This window comes from Cydia amplana, chromosome 2, assembly GCF_948474715.1.
Source record: "Cydia amplana chromosome 2, ilCydAmpl1.1, whole genome shotgun sequence".
In the NCBI taxonomy this organism is placed as follows: domain Eukaryota; kingdom Metazoa; phylum Arthropoda; class Insecta; order Lepidoptera; family Tortricidae; genus Cydia; species Cydia amplana.
In genome coordinates this window covers 4214870-4233722 of record NC_086070.1, presented here as the reverse complement: position 1 = coordinate 4233722, position 18853 = coordinate 4214870, and the positions used below count along the sequence as shown (strand labels likewise).

The 18853-nt window shown below is 36.4% G+C and overlaps 1 protein-coding gene across 19 annotated transcripts in view; it reads left to right on the top strand.

Annotated features, from left to right (window-relative positions):
* The window catches only part of LOC134661654 (protein tramtrack, beta isoform), a 506900-nt gene that overhangs the window by 257777 nt on the left and 230270 nt on the right, over positions 1–18853 (top strand). The window contains exon 5 of one of the 19 annotated variants that reach the window (XM_063518067.1): positions 9656–9915. The exons of 17 other annotated variants lie outside the window; for them this stretch is intronic. In XM_063518067.1, the coding sequence (XP_063374137.1) occupies positions 9656–9900 (245 nt within the window). In that variant the 3' untranslated portion in view covers positions 9901–9915. Of the gene's footprint in view, positions 1–34; positions 289–9655; positions 9916–18853 lie in introns of those variants that run through there. One more of the 19 variants, XM_063518128.1, reaches the window with a different exon arrangement.

The window sequence follows — 18853 nt, the reverse complement described above, 5'->3', positions numbered from 1 at the left end:
GAATTATAAGACACATATTTCTTTTATGTTTCAGTAATGTACTTAAAGTCTAATCGCGGGAAGCCCCTGCTGGTGGTCGCAGGTTACCCCTTCTTCAACCGACGCAGCACCAATTCGACAACAGAGTGGCGCTGCACCAAATACCTCACCTGCATGGCCAGGGTCATTACGAGTACTCTCACGGGGGAATTTGTTAGAGTTATGACCAATCATGGACATGAAGCGCCTAAGTTTGTCATAAAGGATGGACGTTTTATGAAAATATGTAAATGAAGTAAATCAATTGTGAGGCGTATCTTGGTTGTGTTTATTGTTGTTGATAATGATAAATCGATAATGCTCTTATTTCTATGTTATGTGGCTTGTCAGAGAAATGCGTTGAAAAGACACGTTAATCGTGAACCGTTACACCTACCTACCTTAAACGGCGGTTGAATTTTTCCATTAAGTGGTGATGCACTAGATAAGTACCCAACCCAGCTTCCCAAATTCCTGATAAGAAGATGGTTATTATTTAAGGATGTAATTTGTTAAAATAAAGTACGTATTTCAACATAGGTAAGTGTATTTCTTTATTTTTCAGAGCCCGTACCATGAGTCACTGACAGTGTCAAAACTGACATATACGCTATCGAGAACGTAATTTACTTTCTATATACATCTCGTTTGCACTTATATGCGAGTACGAGCGAGATGTATAGAAAGGAAATTACGTTCTCGATGGCGTTTATGTTAGTGCCAAACTGATGGTAGCCGTACAGAAATTTAAACAGATTTGAATTTTAGACTGAGCAGTGAGCAGCCCAGTTTTATTTACATTTACTCATTCTTGTTCATTGACATAGATATCTAGGGACTGGCTTTACGGGCAATAAAAATGAGGCATGACAGGGGCCAGTACAGCGGTGTGAAATCGCTACAACGCGATTGGTTGATGAGTTCGCATCACGCGCGCGATTGGTTGACGAGTTCGCATTCGCGCGCTATTGGTCGCAACTATTAGTCGCGTTAGACTGCACGATTGGCTGGAATTCGTGGGTAGCACCGTTGAACTAGTACGATTTTTAGTGCCCCAATAGCCCGTCCTTAGATATTATACGTCAATATTCTTGTTATATAGAGTGGGTGTTTTGTGTACAAGTTATAACAAGTTCTGTAGATCTGAAAACATTTCGCTCACATTGTTTTTTAGGAAAATCGGGATATAAGTTTAAATTTGCCTTGTAGGTAAGTTATCTCTTCATTCTTTAAGCGTTTTATGCACGTTATAGGCACTGTTTGAGTCTGTTCGATCATCATACCTATGTATTTCCAGTACTATGGACAAAGTCCCGTCGAGGAGGCGACATGATGATAGTCAATTGTAGGGTTTTTGGTATTTAGCATACCTATTTAATTCGTTTTTAAAGTTACGGGTAGTTTGAAATAAGACCTAGCATACCTACTTAATAAGTTTTTAAAGTTAAGGGTAGTTTGAAATTGAAGACTTATTGGTTGGGTATAAAAAGAAAGACACTTGGCGGACAGCTCTTTTTTGGTTGTTGAGTCCTGCTAGCGAACGGTTGTCATAAGACGAGATTATTGTGAATTGGAATAAGACAAGAAAATAAATGATAAATATCTTCAAGGTGTTATTATTTTTACACTTCAGAAGTGTGCAGAACGTAAGTACACGCCTACTGCTATTACTTATTGATTTAGTGAGATAACTGATAACATGACCCTTATTCTGAGCTTGGAGATAATTAACTATACGAAATTCTAATGGATTACGTAAGAAATATGGTACTGGTAACATTTTTATTTAATTTAAATGAGTACCTGCATCATTTATTAATAATATTATGATGATTATGATTATAGGCTATCTAATTGCATATCAGTTAAACTTAGGTTAGTTTGACCCATAAATGTAATTAAATGGACATAATATCAATGTGTAATCATAAGAATATATGCGTCAGTTTGTCGAGAATTCAAAGTATTTAACCACCATGCCACCGACAGCTAGGCATAATAATGTTCAGTTAACAAAATCAAGTACACGTGTTCTTCTTAATAAGTAGATACGTGACTGTAGTTATTAACTTCTTTGCTACTTACTTACCCACACACATGTGGGAATTAGGCAGAATATATCAACACGTGGGTCTTGATATGTGTTGGTTGGAGTATTCAAGGGTGCCTTAATTTTCATTATTTCTTCACTACGGCGCATAGTTTCAGAGATAAATTGATATTTATGATTTATAACCAGGTCTCGCAATTTAATTGAAGATTTTGAGTTTTGATTTTGATCCTTAATGTTAAAATTTGTGGAATATAAGTAGATGGCTTACTATGCAAACGGGGCATTGAATTTTCAGTCATTTTTTTTGCTACGACGCATAGATTAAACATTATTTTGTCATATAATTCCTTTATAGTTTATAAGGTATTATGATATAGTATATAGGTATATGTAACACCGGATACTTTTACGTTTCATGCCGAGTTGTTGGAGAATATGGCTGACGATGACTCATGATGATCAACGGCGCTTGCGAACACCAGAAGCCTCGGTCTTCGCGAAAGGGAATGTAGCTGGAATAACAGCGGCAGTGAAAAAGGAATCCAGACCGAAGCAGAGTCCTGTTGTGAAAGTCAGGAGTAACCCCGCTTCGACAGCCTTAGCGAGAGGCACGCGCCACTGGACATCAGGTCATGTACACCTACTTTTACTATTATATTATGAATGAATTGATATGGTAATGTGTGTTAGATACCGTGAATTGCTTGACTTCATCTCGTTCATCGACATCTAGCACATATAACATAAGTATAAGATGAATATATTGCCAGAGGATAAGTTGAGAAAAATAAATTTGATGAACCGATAGAAACTATTACTGGTGTACCAATTATGAGAAATTTTTGCCTAAATATGTCAATGCGATATAATAACGCGTATATATCTTATCTTACGAAATAATAGATACGATCTATGAGTGGTTCTCAGCCGGTCAGGCCTTTGACCAACTTTTGTGATTTCTATTTGAACTGCAAGGAAGCTCCACATTTATAATGCCATCTGTTTATAAACAAAATTGGACAATAATTAGCTCATTAACGGCACATTTTCTGTGAATTGATTGATTTGTTGCTTTGTTTATTTATTGGTCGAGTATCGAGTAGGTATCGAGTATCGAGTATCGAGTATCGAGTATCGAGTATCGAGTATCGAGTATCGAGTATCGAGTATCGAGTATCGAGTATCGAGTATCGAGTATCGAGTATCGAGTATCGAGTATCGAGTATCGAGTATCGAGTATCGAGTATCGAGTATCGAGTATCGAGTATCGAGTATCGAGTATCGAGTATCGAGTATCGAGTATCGAGTATCGAGTATCGAGTATCGAGTATCGAGTATCGAGTATCGAGTATCGAGTATCGAGTATCGAGTATCGAGTATCGAGTATCGAGTATCGAGTATCGAGTATCGAGTATCGAGTATCGAGTATCGAGTATCGAGTATCGAGTATCGAGTATCGAGTATCGAGTATCGAGTATCGAGTATCGAGTATCTAGTATCTAGTATCTAGTATCGAGTATCTAGTATCGAGTATCTAGTATCGAGTATCTAGTATCGAGTATCTAGTATCGAGTATCTAGTATCGAGTATCTAGTATCGAGTATCTAGTATCGAGTATCTAGTATCGAGTATCTAGTATCGAGTATCTAGTATCGAGTATCTAGTATCGAGTATCTAGTATCGAGTATCTAGTATCGAGTATCTAGTATTGATAGTCATTTGGTTTCTTGAATTATAGTCATTTGGTTTATTGAATTATAGTCATTTGGTTTATTGAATTATAGTCATTTGGTTTATTGAATTATAGTCATTTGGTTGATTGAATTATAGAGTCATTTGGTTTATTGAATTATAGAGTCATTTGGTTTATTGAATTATAGAGTCATTTGGTTTATAGAATTATAGAGTCATTTGGTTTATTGAATTATAGAGTCATTTGGTTTATTGAATTATAGAGTCATTTGGTTTATTGAATTATAGAGTCATTTGGTTTATTGAATTATAGAGTCATTTGGTTTATTGAATTATAGAGTCATTTGGTTTATTGAATTATAGAGTCATTTGGTTTATTGAATTATAGAGTCATTTGGTTTATTGAATTATAGAGTCATTTGGTTTATAGAATTATAGAGTCATTTGGTTTATTGAATTATAGAGTCATTTGGTTTATTGAATTATAGAGTCATTTGGTTTATTGAATTATAGAGACATTTGGTTTATTGAATTATAGAGTCATTTGGTTTATTGAATTATAGAGTCATTTGGTTTATTGAATTATAGAGTCATTTGGTTTATTGAATTATAGAGTCATTTGGTTTATTGAATTATATAGTCATTTGGTTTATTGAATTATAGAGTCATTTGGTTTATTGAATTATAGTCATTGGGCTTGAATTATAGTTATTGGGCTTGAATTATAGTCATTGGTTGATTGAATTATAGAGTCATTGGTTGATTGAATTGTAGAGTCATTGGTTGATTGAATTGTAGAATCATTGGTTGATTGAATTATAGAGTCATTTGGTTTATTGAATTATAGAGTCATTTGGTTTATTGAATTATAGAGTCATTTGGTTTATTGAATTATAGAGTCATTTGGTTTATAGAATTATAGAGTCATTTGGTTTATTGAATTATAGAGTCATTTGGTTTATTGAATTATAGAGTCATTTGGTTTATTGAATTATAGAGTCATTTGGTTTATTGAATTATAGAGTCATTTGGTTTATTGAATTATAGAGTCATTTGGTTTATTGAATTATAGAGTCATTTGGTTTATTGAATTATAGAGTCATTTGGTTTATTGAATTATAGAGTCATTTGGTTTATTGAATTATATAGTCATTTGGTTTATTGAATTATAGAGTCATTGGGCTTGAATTATAGTCATTGGGCTTGAATTATAGTTATTGGGCTTGAATTATAGTCATTGGTTGATTGAATTATAGAGTCATTGGTTGATTGAATTGTAGAGTCATTGGTTGATTGAATTGTAGAATCATTGGTTGATTGAATTGTAGAATCGTTGGTTGATTGAATTGTAGAATCGTTGGTTGATTGAATTGTAGAATCATTGGTTGATTGAATTGTAGAATCGTTGGTCGATTGAATTGTAGAATCGTTGGTCGATTGAATTGTAGAATCGTTGGTTGATTGAATTGTAGAATCGTTGGTTGATTGAATTGTAGAAGAATCGTTGGTTGATTGAATTGTAGAATCGTTGGTTGATTGAATTGTAGAATCGTTGGTTGATTGAATTGTAGAATCGTTGGTTGATTGAATTGTAGAATCGTTGGTTGATTGAATTGTAGAATCATTGAATTATTGAATTGTAGAATCGTTGAATTATTGAATTGTAGAATCGTTGAATTATTGAATTGTAGAATCGTTGAATTATTGAATTGTAGAATCGTTGAATTATTGAATTGTAGAATCGTTGAATTAATGAATTGTAGAATCGTTGAATTAATGAATTGTAGAATCGTTGAATTATTGAATTGTAGAATCGTTGAATTATTGAATTATTGAATCATTGAATTATTGAATCATATTTTTAATTCATAGGTTACTGCAGTTAATGTTGCAGCATTACATTGAAATTATTTTAATATGATGATTTTAATATAAGCGATAATGAAGAGTGCATGGTTGAACCTGTAGAACTCACCACAATTAAACCGAGATCGAGGAGGATTGATGGCCTCTTATTGGTTATATTATTATGTTTAAATTAAGACTTGATAAAAATAGATGTACAATAATAAACATTATCTCATTACTAGATAAGCTGATATATTAAATAATGCATGAACTATAAAAAACTCGTCAAATAATAGTAGATTACCATTGAGGCAGTTTTTAAAAGAGATAATTTAATAATAAGAGATATTAATTTCAACTGGGAGGTTATTAAAGACACGTATTGCGGTAAAGAATTCACTTTTATACTTTAACTTATTGCCGAACTTGAAATTTGATAATTATATTTATACTAGTGCGCAAATCGTAATTAAAAGATTTATTCTTAATATTTTATGTTTACAAAAAGGCGAAGCTCCAGTATGTAGATCTCAATTAACGCAAGTATTTCCTTGAAGAAATCTCTGAGTGGATATTGGTGATACATATTGCGTGGGCAGTTTTCTTACAACCTAAACATAATTACAACGTCGTCGTAATCACCCCAGTAGTTAAATGATACCATATTTCAGTTACAAAATATGCGATTCCATGGTATACATTTTTGATTGTATTCTAGAACAAGTCTGAAGGTACGGATAGGTAAAACATCAGGTTTTTGCAGTTCTATCGTTTATGTCTGCCATGTAACATTTGAAACGTATAATTTATTTAATTCAACGTGTAGAGAAAATATTACTGGTCCTTTTTCTGCGGAAACACGCCTATTTAGGTGCTATGTTTATTCCCGAACTGCGGGATTTGGTATGCTATAAAGACGTTTAGTGAATTAATATACTGTTCAAGTCTTTCATAAAACAATATGCATATTAATCCCAACGCGTCTTGCAATTGATGGACTAAGTACTTTGTCAGCTTGGATAAATCCTAACAAGCTAGAATATACGACCTTCTCTGAAAACATTGGGAGGGGAGCTATTAGGTATAGGTTTTTAGTACCAGATGATTAATGCATTGATAATGGGAACATAATAGGTCAAGTTGTACACAATAATTACTTAATTATCGCTGTTATTCATCATAGTAATATTTTATAAATTATAGTCAGGGTTAAAGTTACTGAAAGGTTCTCGGGAAATATTCCTGTTTCAAGAGTGAGGTTTATAATTGAAGATTTCTTGACATGATAATGGAAAATGATGTTGAAGCCACGAGAATTTGATTTGATTCGTGTGCTGACACAGCTAAGTACTACCATTTTAGAAAAGATTTGAACTGGTTCATATTATATATGGCAGGAAGATTGATAGTGCTTCAGTCACGAGAATTGAATTGGTTCGTGTACTCTGTTGTTTCAGTCACGAGAATTGAATTGGTTCGTGTACTATCTACCTGCAGATAGAGATGATCATTACTCATGAAAATCGAATAATAAATGGCACTTAATGATCTGTTACCCTGAATTACTAGTCAAGGTGTACACTGTTGTGATTATTAACCCAATGTTGGATATTTTTAGCAAGTTGAGCGCCGCACCTCTACCGGCGTCCCCCGCCTCGCGCCGCCTGAGTCCGATGCGAGCCGTCTCCAGCAGCCGCCCCCCTCGCGCCGCCAGAGTCCGGTGCGAGTCCGGTGCGAGCCGTCTCCAGCAGGAGCCCGCCTCGCGCCGCCAGAGTCCGGTGCGAGCCGTCTCCAGCAGGATGTCTCCGGCAGAAGAGTAACAATTTTAACCCTTCGTATGCTTTAGTCAAAATTTACCGCTGAATTAATAACCTTGAAACTGTAAATTCTAGTCCAAATTGTGTGGCAGGCATACGAAATGTTATTTAGATGATGTTTTTGAGATTTTGACTTGCTGATGCCTGATTGAAACTGTTTCGTATCCTATGCGATTAGTGTATCCACTGTTACGTAGTATACGTAGTCTGTCGGCCAAGTGTAGGGTTTCCACCTGGCACGTGTATGAGGACATACACGGAGTCAGGATGGACGAGTGTAGGGTTTTTGGTATTTAGCATACCTATTTAATTCGTTTTTAAAGTTACGGGTAGTTTGAAATAAGACCTAGCATACCTACTTAATAAGTTTTTAAAGTTAAGGGTAGTTTGAAATTGAAGACTTATTGGTTGGGTATAAAAAGAAAGACACTTGGCGGACAGCTCTTTTTTGGTTGTTGAGTCCTGCTAGCGAACGGTTGTCATAAGACGAGATTATTGTGAATTGGAATAAGACAAGAAAATAAATGATAAATATCTTCAAGGTGTTATTATTTTTACACAATGGCTACTCCTTCTTCCTCAAGCGTCGTGGTGGTTACACCATCGAGTGGAGATGCACCAACCACTGCAACTGCAAGGCGCGGGTCATCACCAACGCATACACCAATAAGTTTATAAAGTCCATTTTGATACATACGCATGCAGCTCCGCATTTTGTTATTAGTAAAGGTTATTATCTTAAAATATAGATGTTATATTTATATACCATTTTATTGAATATAGTTAGGCTATGAACTTAAGTTACTGACCGTTATGTATTTGTAATAAATAATGTTATTTCTTCCCATCTCATTTTATTTTAGAGAATATGTTAAAAATTTATAACCGGCATCAGGCGCAGCTTGTTTTGAAATTTGTTACGCCTGCCATTAAACAATTTCGAGGTTCCTTATCGGGATTGATATATTGAGGATAATTTCAACTAGAACAACTCGACAAAAAGCACGAAAATATTCCGGTATGTATTAAGGATTATGAACCAAAACCAAAGTGAGGTTGAAGTTTTGGCAAGCAGTTCCATTATAAAGATCCTTGTATACCGACTACCTACGATACCGATCACTAAAGTGACATTTTTGGTTGAAGAAATGCCACTTTTGCCACTGACATCGTTATCGTACCGCAATGATCTCGTAGAAGCATTGTTCGAATACGGCCGATTGTTATAATAATCTTCAAATTTCAGTGACCTACGTAAGCAACGTGAGAGGCAAGGAGCTGTGCATAGTGAACGGTTTCACCTTCTACCTGCAGAGGCACATGAAGTCCAGTGTGGCCTGGCTCTGCACGTTCGGGTCCAAGTGCAAGGCCAAAGTGGTCACCACCGTTGACAGGAGATTGATTTGTGCGCATTTAGAACATGAGCATGCTGCTCCCAAGTATATCATACGTCATGGAGTGTATTTTAAATTGTGAATTGTATTGTGGGAATGTTTATATGTATTCATTCTACTCATTAGAGTAATACAGTATAAGTGTAGAGTACATACCTACCTATGTTGCTGCTTTGAGTTGCATAATGAAGCTGATCTTACGTTTATTGATTAATAAATAAAATTACATTTATTTTGATCTAATAACTGCTTGGTATTAAAATAATCATTCCTAACCTACTTCTGATTTATTATCTTTGTTAGAAAGTCTGAATAAAAAGCAGCCGGTTTCATGACCGTTCAGTTATTTGCATTGAGTTATTATTACTATAGAGAAGCCATACCGAACAATGAAATTGTCACAATCACAATTTGTACCATACGACCAAAACGTAGTAAACGACGTAAAATTCATGGCGCTTGCGCGTACAGGTCGCGAGATTCACGCTCCGCTTCTATGGTTCGATGTCAAAACAACATCAACTCATGCCGCAAAACACTTGTTCTCTGTGCCGGTTCTATACGTAAGTAATAATAGTTCAATGGTTATTTGAGAAGCAAACAAGCGGTCTCGAATTCACGTTATTCCATAAGTCTGATATCTCGTCCAACTTAATCTGAACTAAAATAATTTCTAAAGCTGCTTTCCCTTGCTCTACCTAACCACAACAAAAACTCATCCACCTATCACTTGTGCTATCTACATAGTTGTATACTTAATACAAGCTTAAAGCTCGCTCAAGTGTAATAATTCCATTAAATATATATAAAGTCATACTTTACCATATTTTCAGTGATGTGGACCTGCAACGCCCGCGGCAAAGAGATCCTCATCATCAGCGGTTACACGTTTTATTGCCACAAGCGGCGCAAAAACGACTCCGCCTCTTGGACTTGCACGGCCGGCGGGCAGTGCAAGGCGCGCCTACTAGTCACTAACAATAGGGATATAATACGAGCAAATCTGTTGCATGGACACAAACCACCTAAATTTGTAATAAGGAATGGAGTGTTTTCTAGACCTTCGGACCAACAATAGCTACTGGTTCTACTGGTTCAAGCGCCGCAAGATTGTCTCTGCCTCTTAGACTTGCACGACCGAAGGGCAGTGCAAGGCCCGCCTATAGTGACTAATATTAGGAATATACCTGAGCACATATGTTACATGGACACGAACTGCTTACATTTGTTATAAGAAATGGAGTGTTACCTAGATGTTCACTGTAAATATATGTGATAATTGATAAAACTTTGTAAAATACTACACGAAATAGGTTAAAGAAATGCGGGGTTTCTGTCAACCGTGGTTTATTAAAGCTAGTCAAAATAGTTAGAGAGCCTAAACTTTATTACAATTAATCATGTTAAAGTATAGTAATTTAAATGGAATACATATATTGTTTTCAAGCGCTGGTGGCCTAGCGGTAAGAGCGTGCGACTTGCAATCCGGAGGTCGCGGGTTCGGACCCCGGCTCGTACCAATGAGTTTTTCGGAACTTATGTACGAAATATCATTTGATATTTACCAGTCGCTTTTCGGTGAAGGAAAACATCGTGAGGAAACCGGACTAATCCCGATACGGGCCTAGTTTACCCTCTGGGTTGGAAGGTCAGATGGCAGTCGCTTTCGTAAAACTAGTGCCCACGCCAATTACTGGGATTAGTTGCCAAGCGGACCCCAGGCTCCCATGAGCCGTGGCAAAATGCCGGGACAACGCGAGGAAGATAATATACATATATTGTTTTCACCAAACCTACTTTGTATGATAAATTGTTAGAAAAAATTTCAACACCATTTGATTTAATGTTTAATACCTACCTATGACTCTTTATATTATAATGTTGTGAATGTGCTCTAGTCCAGCGGTTCTCAATCTTTTTTTTTGACGGAACCCTTTTGGAAAGCGAAATACTTGATGGAACCCTACAATACGGTGGCGGCATAGTACAATTTTTCGAGGCGACTAAAGCATAGTGTTCTAAATTCTTGCGGAACCCTAGGGTTCCGCGAACACACTTAGAGTGTGGCTGCTAGTCAATAAAATGGGTTTTAATTATAACTACTATTAAAAACAGAAAAGATCCTCACAATATCAAGGTCATTGGCTCAATCGCGTACCTACTAAATTATACATATTAGGAATAACCGAACCTAACCTATTTAGTGTTTCTTTATTTTTGAAGCAAGCTATAGGTATGTACAGTACCTAAAATCGTATTCGTAAGGGTATACTACTCATTTTCTTTTGTTTATATACGAATTTAGAAAGGATGGTCGCGTTGCGTTGTAGATTAAATGTTATTAGGAATCATTTCGTCAGTCAGCATCAATAGTAAGTACTAGGGATTGCAAATATTCGAAACTTTCAGGTATTCGAATATTCGACTTTTTCTGACGACATATTCGATTAATTATCCGAATATTATAAAAAATAAGAAAAGGAACGAGAAATCGGTTTATTATCGTTTTATTCAAAAGCTTTTTTCACATATTGCTAAAACGAATGATATTTTGCAGAAATCCACTTAATTGACTAGATTTTATCATCCTACTATGAGATGCCCACATTTATAAAAACAAGTAAAACGCCAAAATTCAATATTTCTAGATAAAACTTTTATTATAAATGCGTCGGTGCGTAAAATAATATATCTTTAACCATCCAAACACTAGGTATGTAAGACATTTTTTTAATAGGTAATTATTTTCCGATTTAAATTAACTTGTAGTCGCTCAGAGGCCTGTAAAAAGGCCTTTAATTCCATTGTATTTTGAATCTTTATTGACTTTATTTGGTTTGGCAAGTTTTTATTTCGAATGGTCGGCTAATTATATAATATTGGAATATTTAAGGGTAAAAGTTAGTTGACTACTGGGTGGATTATTCGTCAGAAAGGTGCATGGTTAGTCTACCTAGTTGGGCAGGTTTGGTTCGATCAAATTTGTTTTCTTTCAAATTGCGTTAGTATTCACTGTATTCACGAAGTCTATCGAGAGGAATACAGTAAAAAATATTATTTCCTTCGTATTTGGGTACCTACCGTTCCTCATTCAATGTAAATACCCGGAAAACGCACAGAAACTGTAACTGCAGCGGATGAAATAGATTTTTTATAGTAATAAAAAATATTCGAATATTCGAAACCTGAGCGGCCGAATATTCGAATATTCGAATTGCAAGCCCTAGTAAGTACATGATGACTTGTAAGATAAACGCACTAGATCGGTGATGGAAGCTTTGGCTACTTTGTGGATTCCGTTGTTATTTATTGTGAACGTCATTTTATTTCAGTGACTTGGACAACGAACTCAAAAGGCAAGAAGAGGCTAATCATCAACGGCTTCAGTTTCTACCTGCACGCCGCCCAACAGTTCAAGAGCTACTGGCGATGCACGCTGGGCACCACAAAGTGTAAAGCAAGAGTGACGGCAGATTTTCAAAATCAGTTAGAGTTTATTAATTTGGAACATAGCCATCCGCCGCCGCCTCAATACTGTTTAAGAGATGGAATGATCTTCAAGCTATGATGCTTAGCGTAAATAGCCGCCTGCCGGCATTACGGCCACATCTCAAAATTGATGATTATTGAAGATTAAATCTTAATTAAAAATAAGAAAGTTAAGTTTCCTTTAAAAATGTTGGTGCCCAAGTGGCTGCATTGCAGGTACGAAACGAAGTGGCTTAGTTTCTTAAGTATTTGTAAAATATGTAAAAGGTAAAATTAGGACTAAAAGTAATAAACAGTACCTATTTGCAATTGACAATATGACACGATATGATCCTCTTTCATGTGATGGACATGTTAAATTATACTTATATTCATTATATAGGTAGCGTAAATATATGTAGGTGATGGACAATTGGACAAGGTTAATTACACAGAGCATTCTCGATCGTCATCTATCTGATCAGATCAGATCAGATCAGATCATCATGTCACATTCATGTATTATTATTATTTCTTTCAATGGTTATATTTATTTGATCGTATTCTGAAATTACTAATTTAGAATATTTTGAAGTTAGGTATTATTGTTTTAACCAGTTATGAGCATTGAAGTTTGAAATATTTCATTTATTTATTGACTAATAAATCAATTAATCAATTGACTAATTGCCTACTTTAAATAATATAATTAAATAAAGATATTGTTACACATTCCGTGTAGCTTATTATTTCATTTTCATACAAACTTTATATAAGTAATATCATCGGATCGATCTTAGGTTAATCACTCTCATTTGTTTCCTTTCAGTAATATGGACGAAAAACAGTAAAGGCAACGAGATGGTGGTAGTGAACGGCTATTCCTTCTGCAACAACGGCATACGGCGGACGACTGTCTCCTGGAGGTGCACGAACACATATCAGAAGTGCAAGAGCCGATTCTTGGCTACCCCGGACCGCCAGATTATTCGCGCAAACCTTAACCATAACCATGCCCCTCATAAGTTCATTATAAAGAATGGAGTTTATATCAGAGTTTAACCCCTTGACCGCCAAAGAGGTCAACTGACTTGCGCGGCTACAGTCCAATATCAACCTTCCTGCACTCCGACAAGATGCACGATGGCCCGTCACGCACGTGGCCTTCAAAGGGTTACCTACGATGTTTTATGTGACTTTGGGTTTCGTTATAGTAACTTCGCTAATTTACAAAAAGTGCGAGAACCATTTCATTCTGGCGCATGATAAGTTACGGATTTTACTTAACTATTTAATCAGTAAATGGCTTTGTATCTTTCATAATAACTTCTTTATTAGTAATAATTCTTAGCGTAATTTAGTAATTTGTACATATGGTCATACTGTTGTTACATTTTGCAAGTTACCTATATTATTTAAAGGTTTTGGGTTTAAAGGCTTATTATAGATAGACAAATTGTTATGAGTATGACTTTTCGATAACAGGACTCAGCGCCGACCCGAGCACTCGATCAGGGTAGAGCGAGATTAAGTTTTGGCGCTCCATGCTCAGTATTAGGTTCCGTAGTTACCCGTCCGTTTTTTCTAGATGTTTGTTTTCACAGTATCTGCCATTTTGGCGCCCCCCTACCATTTGGCGCCTAGAGCGGCCGCTCCCCTCGCCCTACCCTAGATCCGGCCCTGACAGGACTGTACTTATATGGTTTGCAGGGATCCGAACAATACATGTGTATATGTTTAAAAAAAATAAACGATGCATTCACCGTATTTCCATACCGAAAGAGTTTTTTTTTAACTTGAAACTAGGAATGTCTTAAACATAAAAATAAATTGTAAAACATCCATCAACATTATTATTTGGAGCCTGTCGTGTCCCATTGCTGGGCAAAAGCATCCCCCAATTTCTCCACTGATCTCAAAGTGCTGTGTTTGGCCACTTCTTCAAGGAGTCCAGTTCATCCCGCCATCGCCAGCAGGGTCTGCCAGATCCCCGATTCGAGTTTTCGGGCTCCCACTCCGTAGTAATTTTGCCCCACAACTCGTTCGGCATTTGGCAGATGTTACCGGCCCAGTCCCATTTTACCGCACACAGCGATCGGACCTTTCGTTCCCACCTATTGTTGTCGCTGCCGCTGTCGCCAGTCGCGAAATGTCGTGGCCGAGCCGTTAGCTTGGCAGCCATCCGAGCTACATCAACGATTTGGGTTGAGGATCAATATTATATTTTGTGCAATAAACCTATTTTGAAACTGCGGGTCAAGTGAACATAAAAGTTTTCCTCCACAGTGACATGGGCAAGGAACTTAAAAGGCAAGAGCGTGTTAATAGTGAACGACTACAGTTTCTGCTTCGACCACGCCGGCCGCATCAACTCATACTGGCGCTGCTCCATGGGATCGGCCAAGTGTAAAGCGCGGGTGACATGCAACAGCCAAAATAAAATTGTTCGTATGGAGTTGCAGCACAGCCATGATCCAAAAAGATATTGTATTCGAAACGGGATGTTTATCAAGCTGTAAACAATTGGTTTCAAATAAATTAAGGACTCTCATTGGTGAAGTCAAATATAATGATATGGTTAAAATTCTGTTGATATATATAATTGTTTATTAGCAAGTGTAATTGGTATACCGTTTTTGTGGAATTAAATTAAATAAAAAAAAAGAAACGATAAATAACGAGTGGACGCTCGGAGCGGAGCGTTCGGCGGTGCGTGCAGCGGGGCGGGGCGTGCGGCGTGTGCATGTTAAACAAATGCAAACGTATAGGAGCGGCCTTAGTGCACGCTGCTCAAATCACTTGTAAGCCCGACGCCACGTTGCACGCCCCGCCGAACGCTCCGCTCCGAGCGTCCACTCAGGCCTTACACTTAAGCTCGGTTTTGTATAATTCGTGATGGTCAATGTAGAATATTTCCTTACTAATTTAGTTTAGTAGTACCGCTGTATAAATCTTTTAGTTATGTAAATAAACCCATTTCAATATTAAAAATAATTATCACTCGAATGTCGTTTTTCTATGGAATTTATAAAAAAAACAACGGGTTGCACTCCGGGAGTGCCGACAGAAGTGAAAACTCAATGACTAGTCCAAAATGTCTGCAGCACTATGTATAATTGACCCATCCTCCTTTCTATTGAAAAACTTTAGTTCCGAAATTGCTGGCCAGTGAGCTTGTTTAAATTCGAAATTCAAATTTGTAGTGTTAATTGTTTAAAATTCGAATAGAAATTGTAAAGTTACCTTGCAAACCTCGCATCTAAATATATTTGGTCATGATATTTTGAGTTTTATTCACGAGTATTAGAGTTCACTTTTATTAGCGATTTCGATTTAATAAAGTTAGAATGTAACTGTGAGATCCTCGTATTTCAGCCCGTACAAGATTAGAACCTTTTTCATGTAATGTTATTGAGTTTTTCTTTATTGATTTAAATGCCATCTAAATGAGTGGCCATCTAAATCTTACGGTCACGTGATCGCCTTACGCTGTCTCGAGTTTATAATTTTTTCCCCACCTCAAAAAGTGCCCAGCGCCGCTAAAGAAGTTTTCACTTCAAAAATGGAGGAATAAACTCGGACAAATTCAAAAAGTACACTACAATTTACTTAATTACGTATTGAACTTGTAGACCATAGTTGTGTTACTGTACTGTAAAGTTGTGTTAATTTACTTATAAATACTTAAGTGGTTTTACGGCAGGTGTTTTCAACTGCTAGAATTTTATTGTGATTATTTTTCGCAGTGATCTGGGCGAAAACGGCGCGAGGAAATGATATGTTGATCGTTAATGGTTTTCCATACCGCTACAGCACTGTGAGGCAAAAAACTATATCGTGGAAATGCAGACAGTCGGGCATAGGCTGTGCTAGTAACTTCCTTGCCACGAAGGAAGAATGGGCCATTATAAGAGGTAACTTCGTGCATAACCATATCGCCCCGAAGTTCGTCATAGTAGATGGAATTTATAAACCTAAAGGACCATCTCAACGGCTGAATGTCAAAAACTGTGATTCGGTAGAACTACCGAGTTAGTCAACATCAAAAGTAGCGTATCAAACTATGCACTTAAAGTAAGTATCTATCATCTTCTGATAGCTTAACAAAAAGAGATATATCTCTAGCTTAGAAAAAATTAAGTATTGTAGCCAGTTTTGAACGCAAACTGTCGAGATATGTATATATTTTTTACTAGTATTTGGAAAAATAAACGTTTACTATCGATGTTGAGTGCTATGTATGTAGATGCTCTTGCTGCAAAATTACATGGCGTACGAAATCTCGGCTCATAAAACTGGGACTGCTTTGCAGTCTGTTTCCAGCCCGCAATTGTTGAGACTTGTGAATTGTTACATATTTTTATTGTAAATGTACTCAATAAACATGAAAATTTGGTTTATTCTTTATTTTATGACCACGCACGCCTATATAACTTACTAACCAACTCGAAAAAGGTGGGAACAAGCTCTTGCTTCGTAGGCAGCGTCACTGCTGACAAGGCTAGGAGGCCGTTAACTACACCCAGGAAACGAATAGTTACTTTTTAAGAAAGCGGCTGCTAACCTGATCTTCCAACCCCGTGTCTAAATTATTTTCCGCGGTACTATGAATTTAACTTATCTTGTAACGCAAATAGGAATAAAGGTACAAATGCAATCTTCTCCTATATTTTATCTTTATCTCTTGCAGTGTATCTGGCAAGAAACGTTAGAGGAAAGGAGACAGCGATTCTTAATGGCTTTACGTTCTGCGCAAAAAAAGTAAGAAAAAACACTATATCTTGGCAGTGTACTAAGCACAGTATATGCAGAAGCCATTTCCTCGCTACTAAAGATGGCCACGTACTACGCGCTGCTATTGATCATAATCATGCACCACCCAATTTTGTTATTCAAAATGGATTATATATTAAATTCTGAAATTTAGTTGCTAATGTTTCTACAGGGAGAGTAACCAAGGTGAAAGTAAAATGAAATGTAGGAGCTTTTAATGACAGTGAAGATTGATAACCTCTCGGCGCCAATCTGGATCACACGTGGCTCTTAATTTGATAGGTACATCATTTGAGTACATTCCAAGATGTTTTGATATTTATTTTAGTTTTTCGTTAAACTCTCGACTGTATCTGTTTTCTTTATCAAATGAACTTAAATAAAGAGGTACATATTAAAATGTAATACATTTTTATTTCAATTTATATTTGTTTTTTACTATTACTGCCTTGTTCTATTTGAACTTTTTGAGATAATCATGCTCTAACTGAAATCTTATTGTTCGTGTAAAGGGATCAAACTATTTTTTTTCGCAAAATTTTTGTTTGCCAATGCTTTGCCACTTCTAGCCCTCAGGGTGTAGCGCTCAGGAGATCTTCAGTGCACATCGTTGAGCACAGAGAACACTGTCTCATGTAAACTGAGATAATTAAATAGTAAAAATTTAAAAATGTAATTTTGTACATTTTTGCAGTGATCATAGCTAAAAACGCCCGAGGGAAGGAAACCGCCGTCGTCAACGGATTTTCATTCTGCTATAACTCCGTTAGCAAGAAACGTATATCATGGAAATGTACTCAAAAAGGCACCTTTAGAAAATGCAGGAGTCGCTTTTTGGCTACGAAGGAGGGCCAGATGATACGCGGCATTTTCGACCATAACCATGAAGCACCTAATTTTTTAGTCGAGAATGGAGTTTACTTGAAACTTGGTTAATGGCGTTTGTTTATATTTACCTACTCTATTTCAAAAGGAAGAAGGCTACAAAAGGCGGACTTAACGTTACAAGGCATTATCTACCAGTCAACCTACTTTTACACAACTCATACGACTAAACAAATAAAAGTATAATATAAATAATAAATTTTACAGCATACCAGCAACGAGTGTCATTCTAACACTGTTTTACCGCCACTGTCGCGCTAAAAGCAAAGAGTACCTAGCATCTGGGGGCACGGCAGTGCCCCCGCCAAGTCGAGAAAAATGAAAAAAATGAAAATGAAAATGAAAAATTATTTATTTAGGTAAATGTTTCGTTTTAACAATACAGTTAATGGAGTCTCCTAGTAAGTAAAATATACCTGTGACAGGAGACCGCGCCAGTCCCAGCAAAACAAAGAGGCACGGCCGTACCATCCTTTTCTCGAAGCGATTCAGGCCATTTTCGACGTCCTGTAATTTTGTGCTGGCTGAAGCTAGAACCCTGAATTTTCAGTGACATATAGGGCTTAACATGCTTTAGATATATTCTCAAAAACATTAAATTTGAACTTGTAGTTTAAGAATTATTGTACGTCAAAGTTCCTTAGTTTCGACACTGACACACTCACTCACTCACTCATTCATTCACCGATCATTCTCGATCTCATACTTTTAGCATACCCACAAGTTTCAAATTTTAAACATAAGTAGTTTTCAGCTTATCAAGCCATAGAAAACCTAAAAATATTGCAATATCAGTCACGTTTTAAAGAACTAAGAACTGCATAAGTAAGTTTGTAATCCCATATAAATATATGCTATTACAAAGTTACTGTTGGTAGTTCCTACAAATAGTAGGTAAAGTAAAG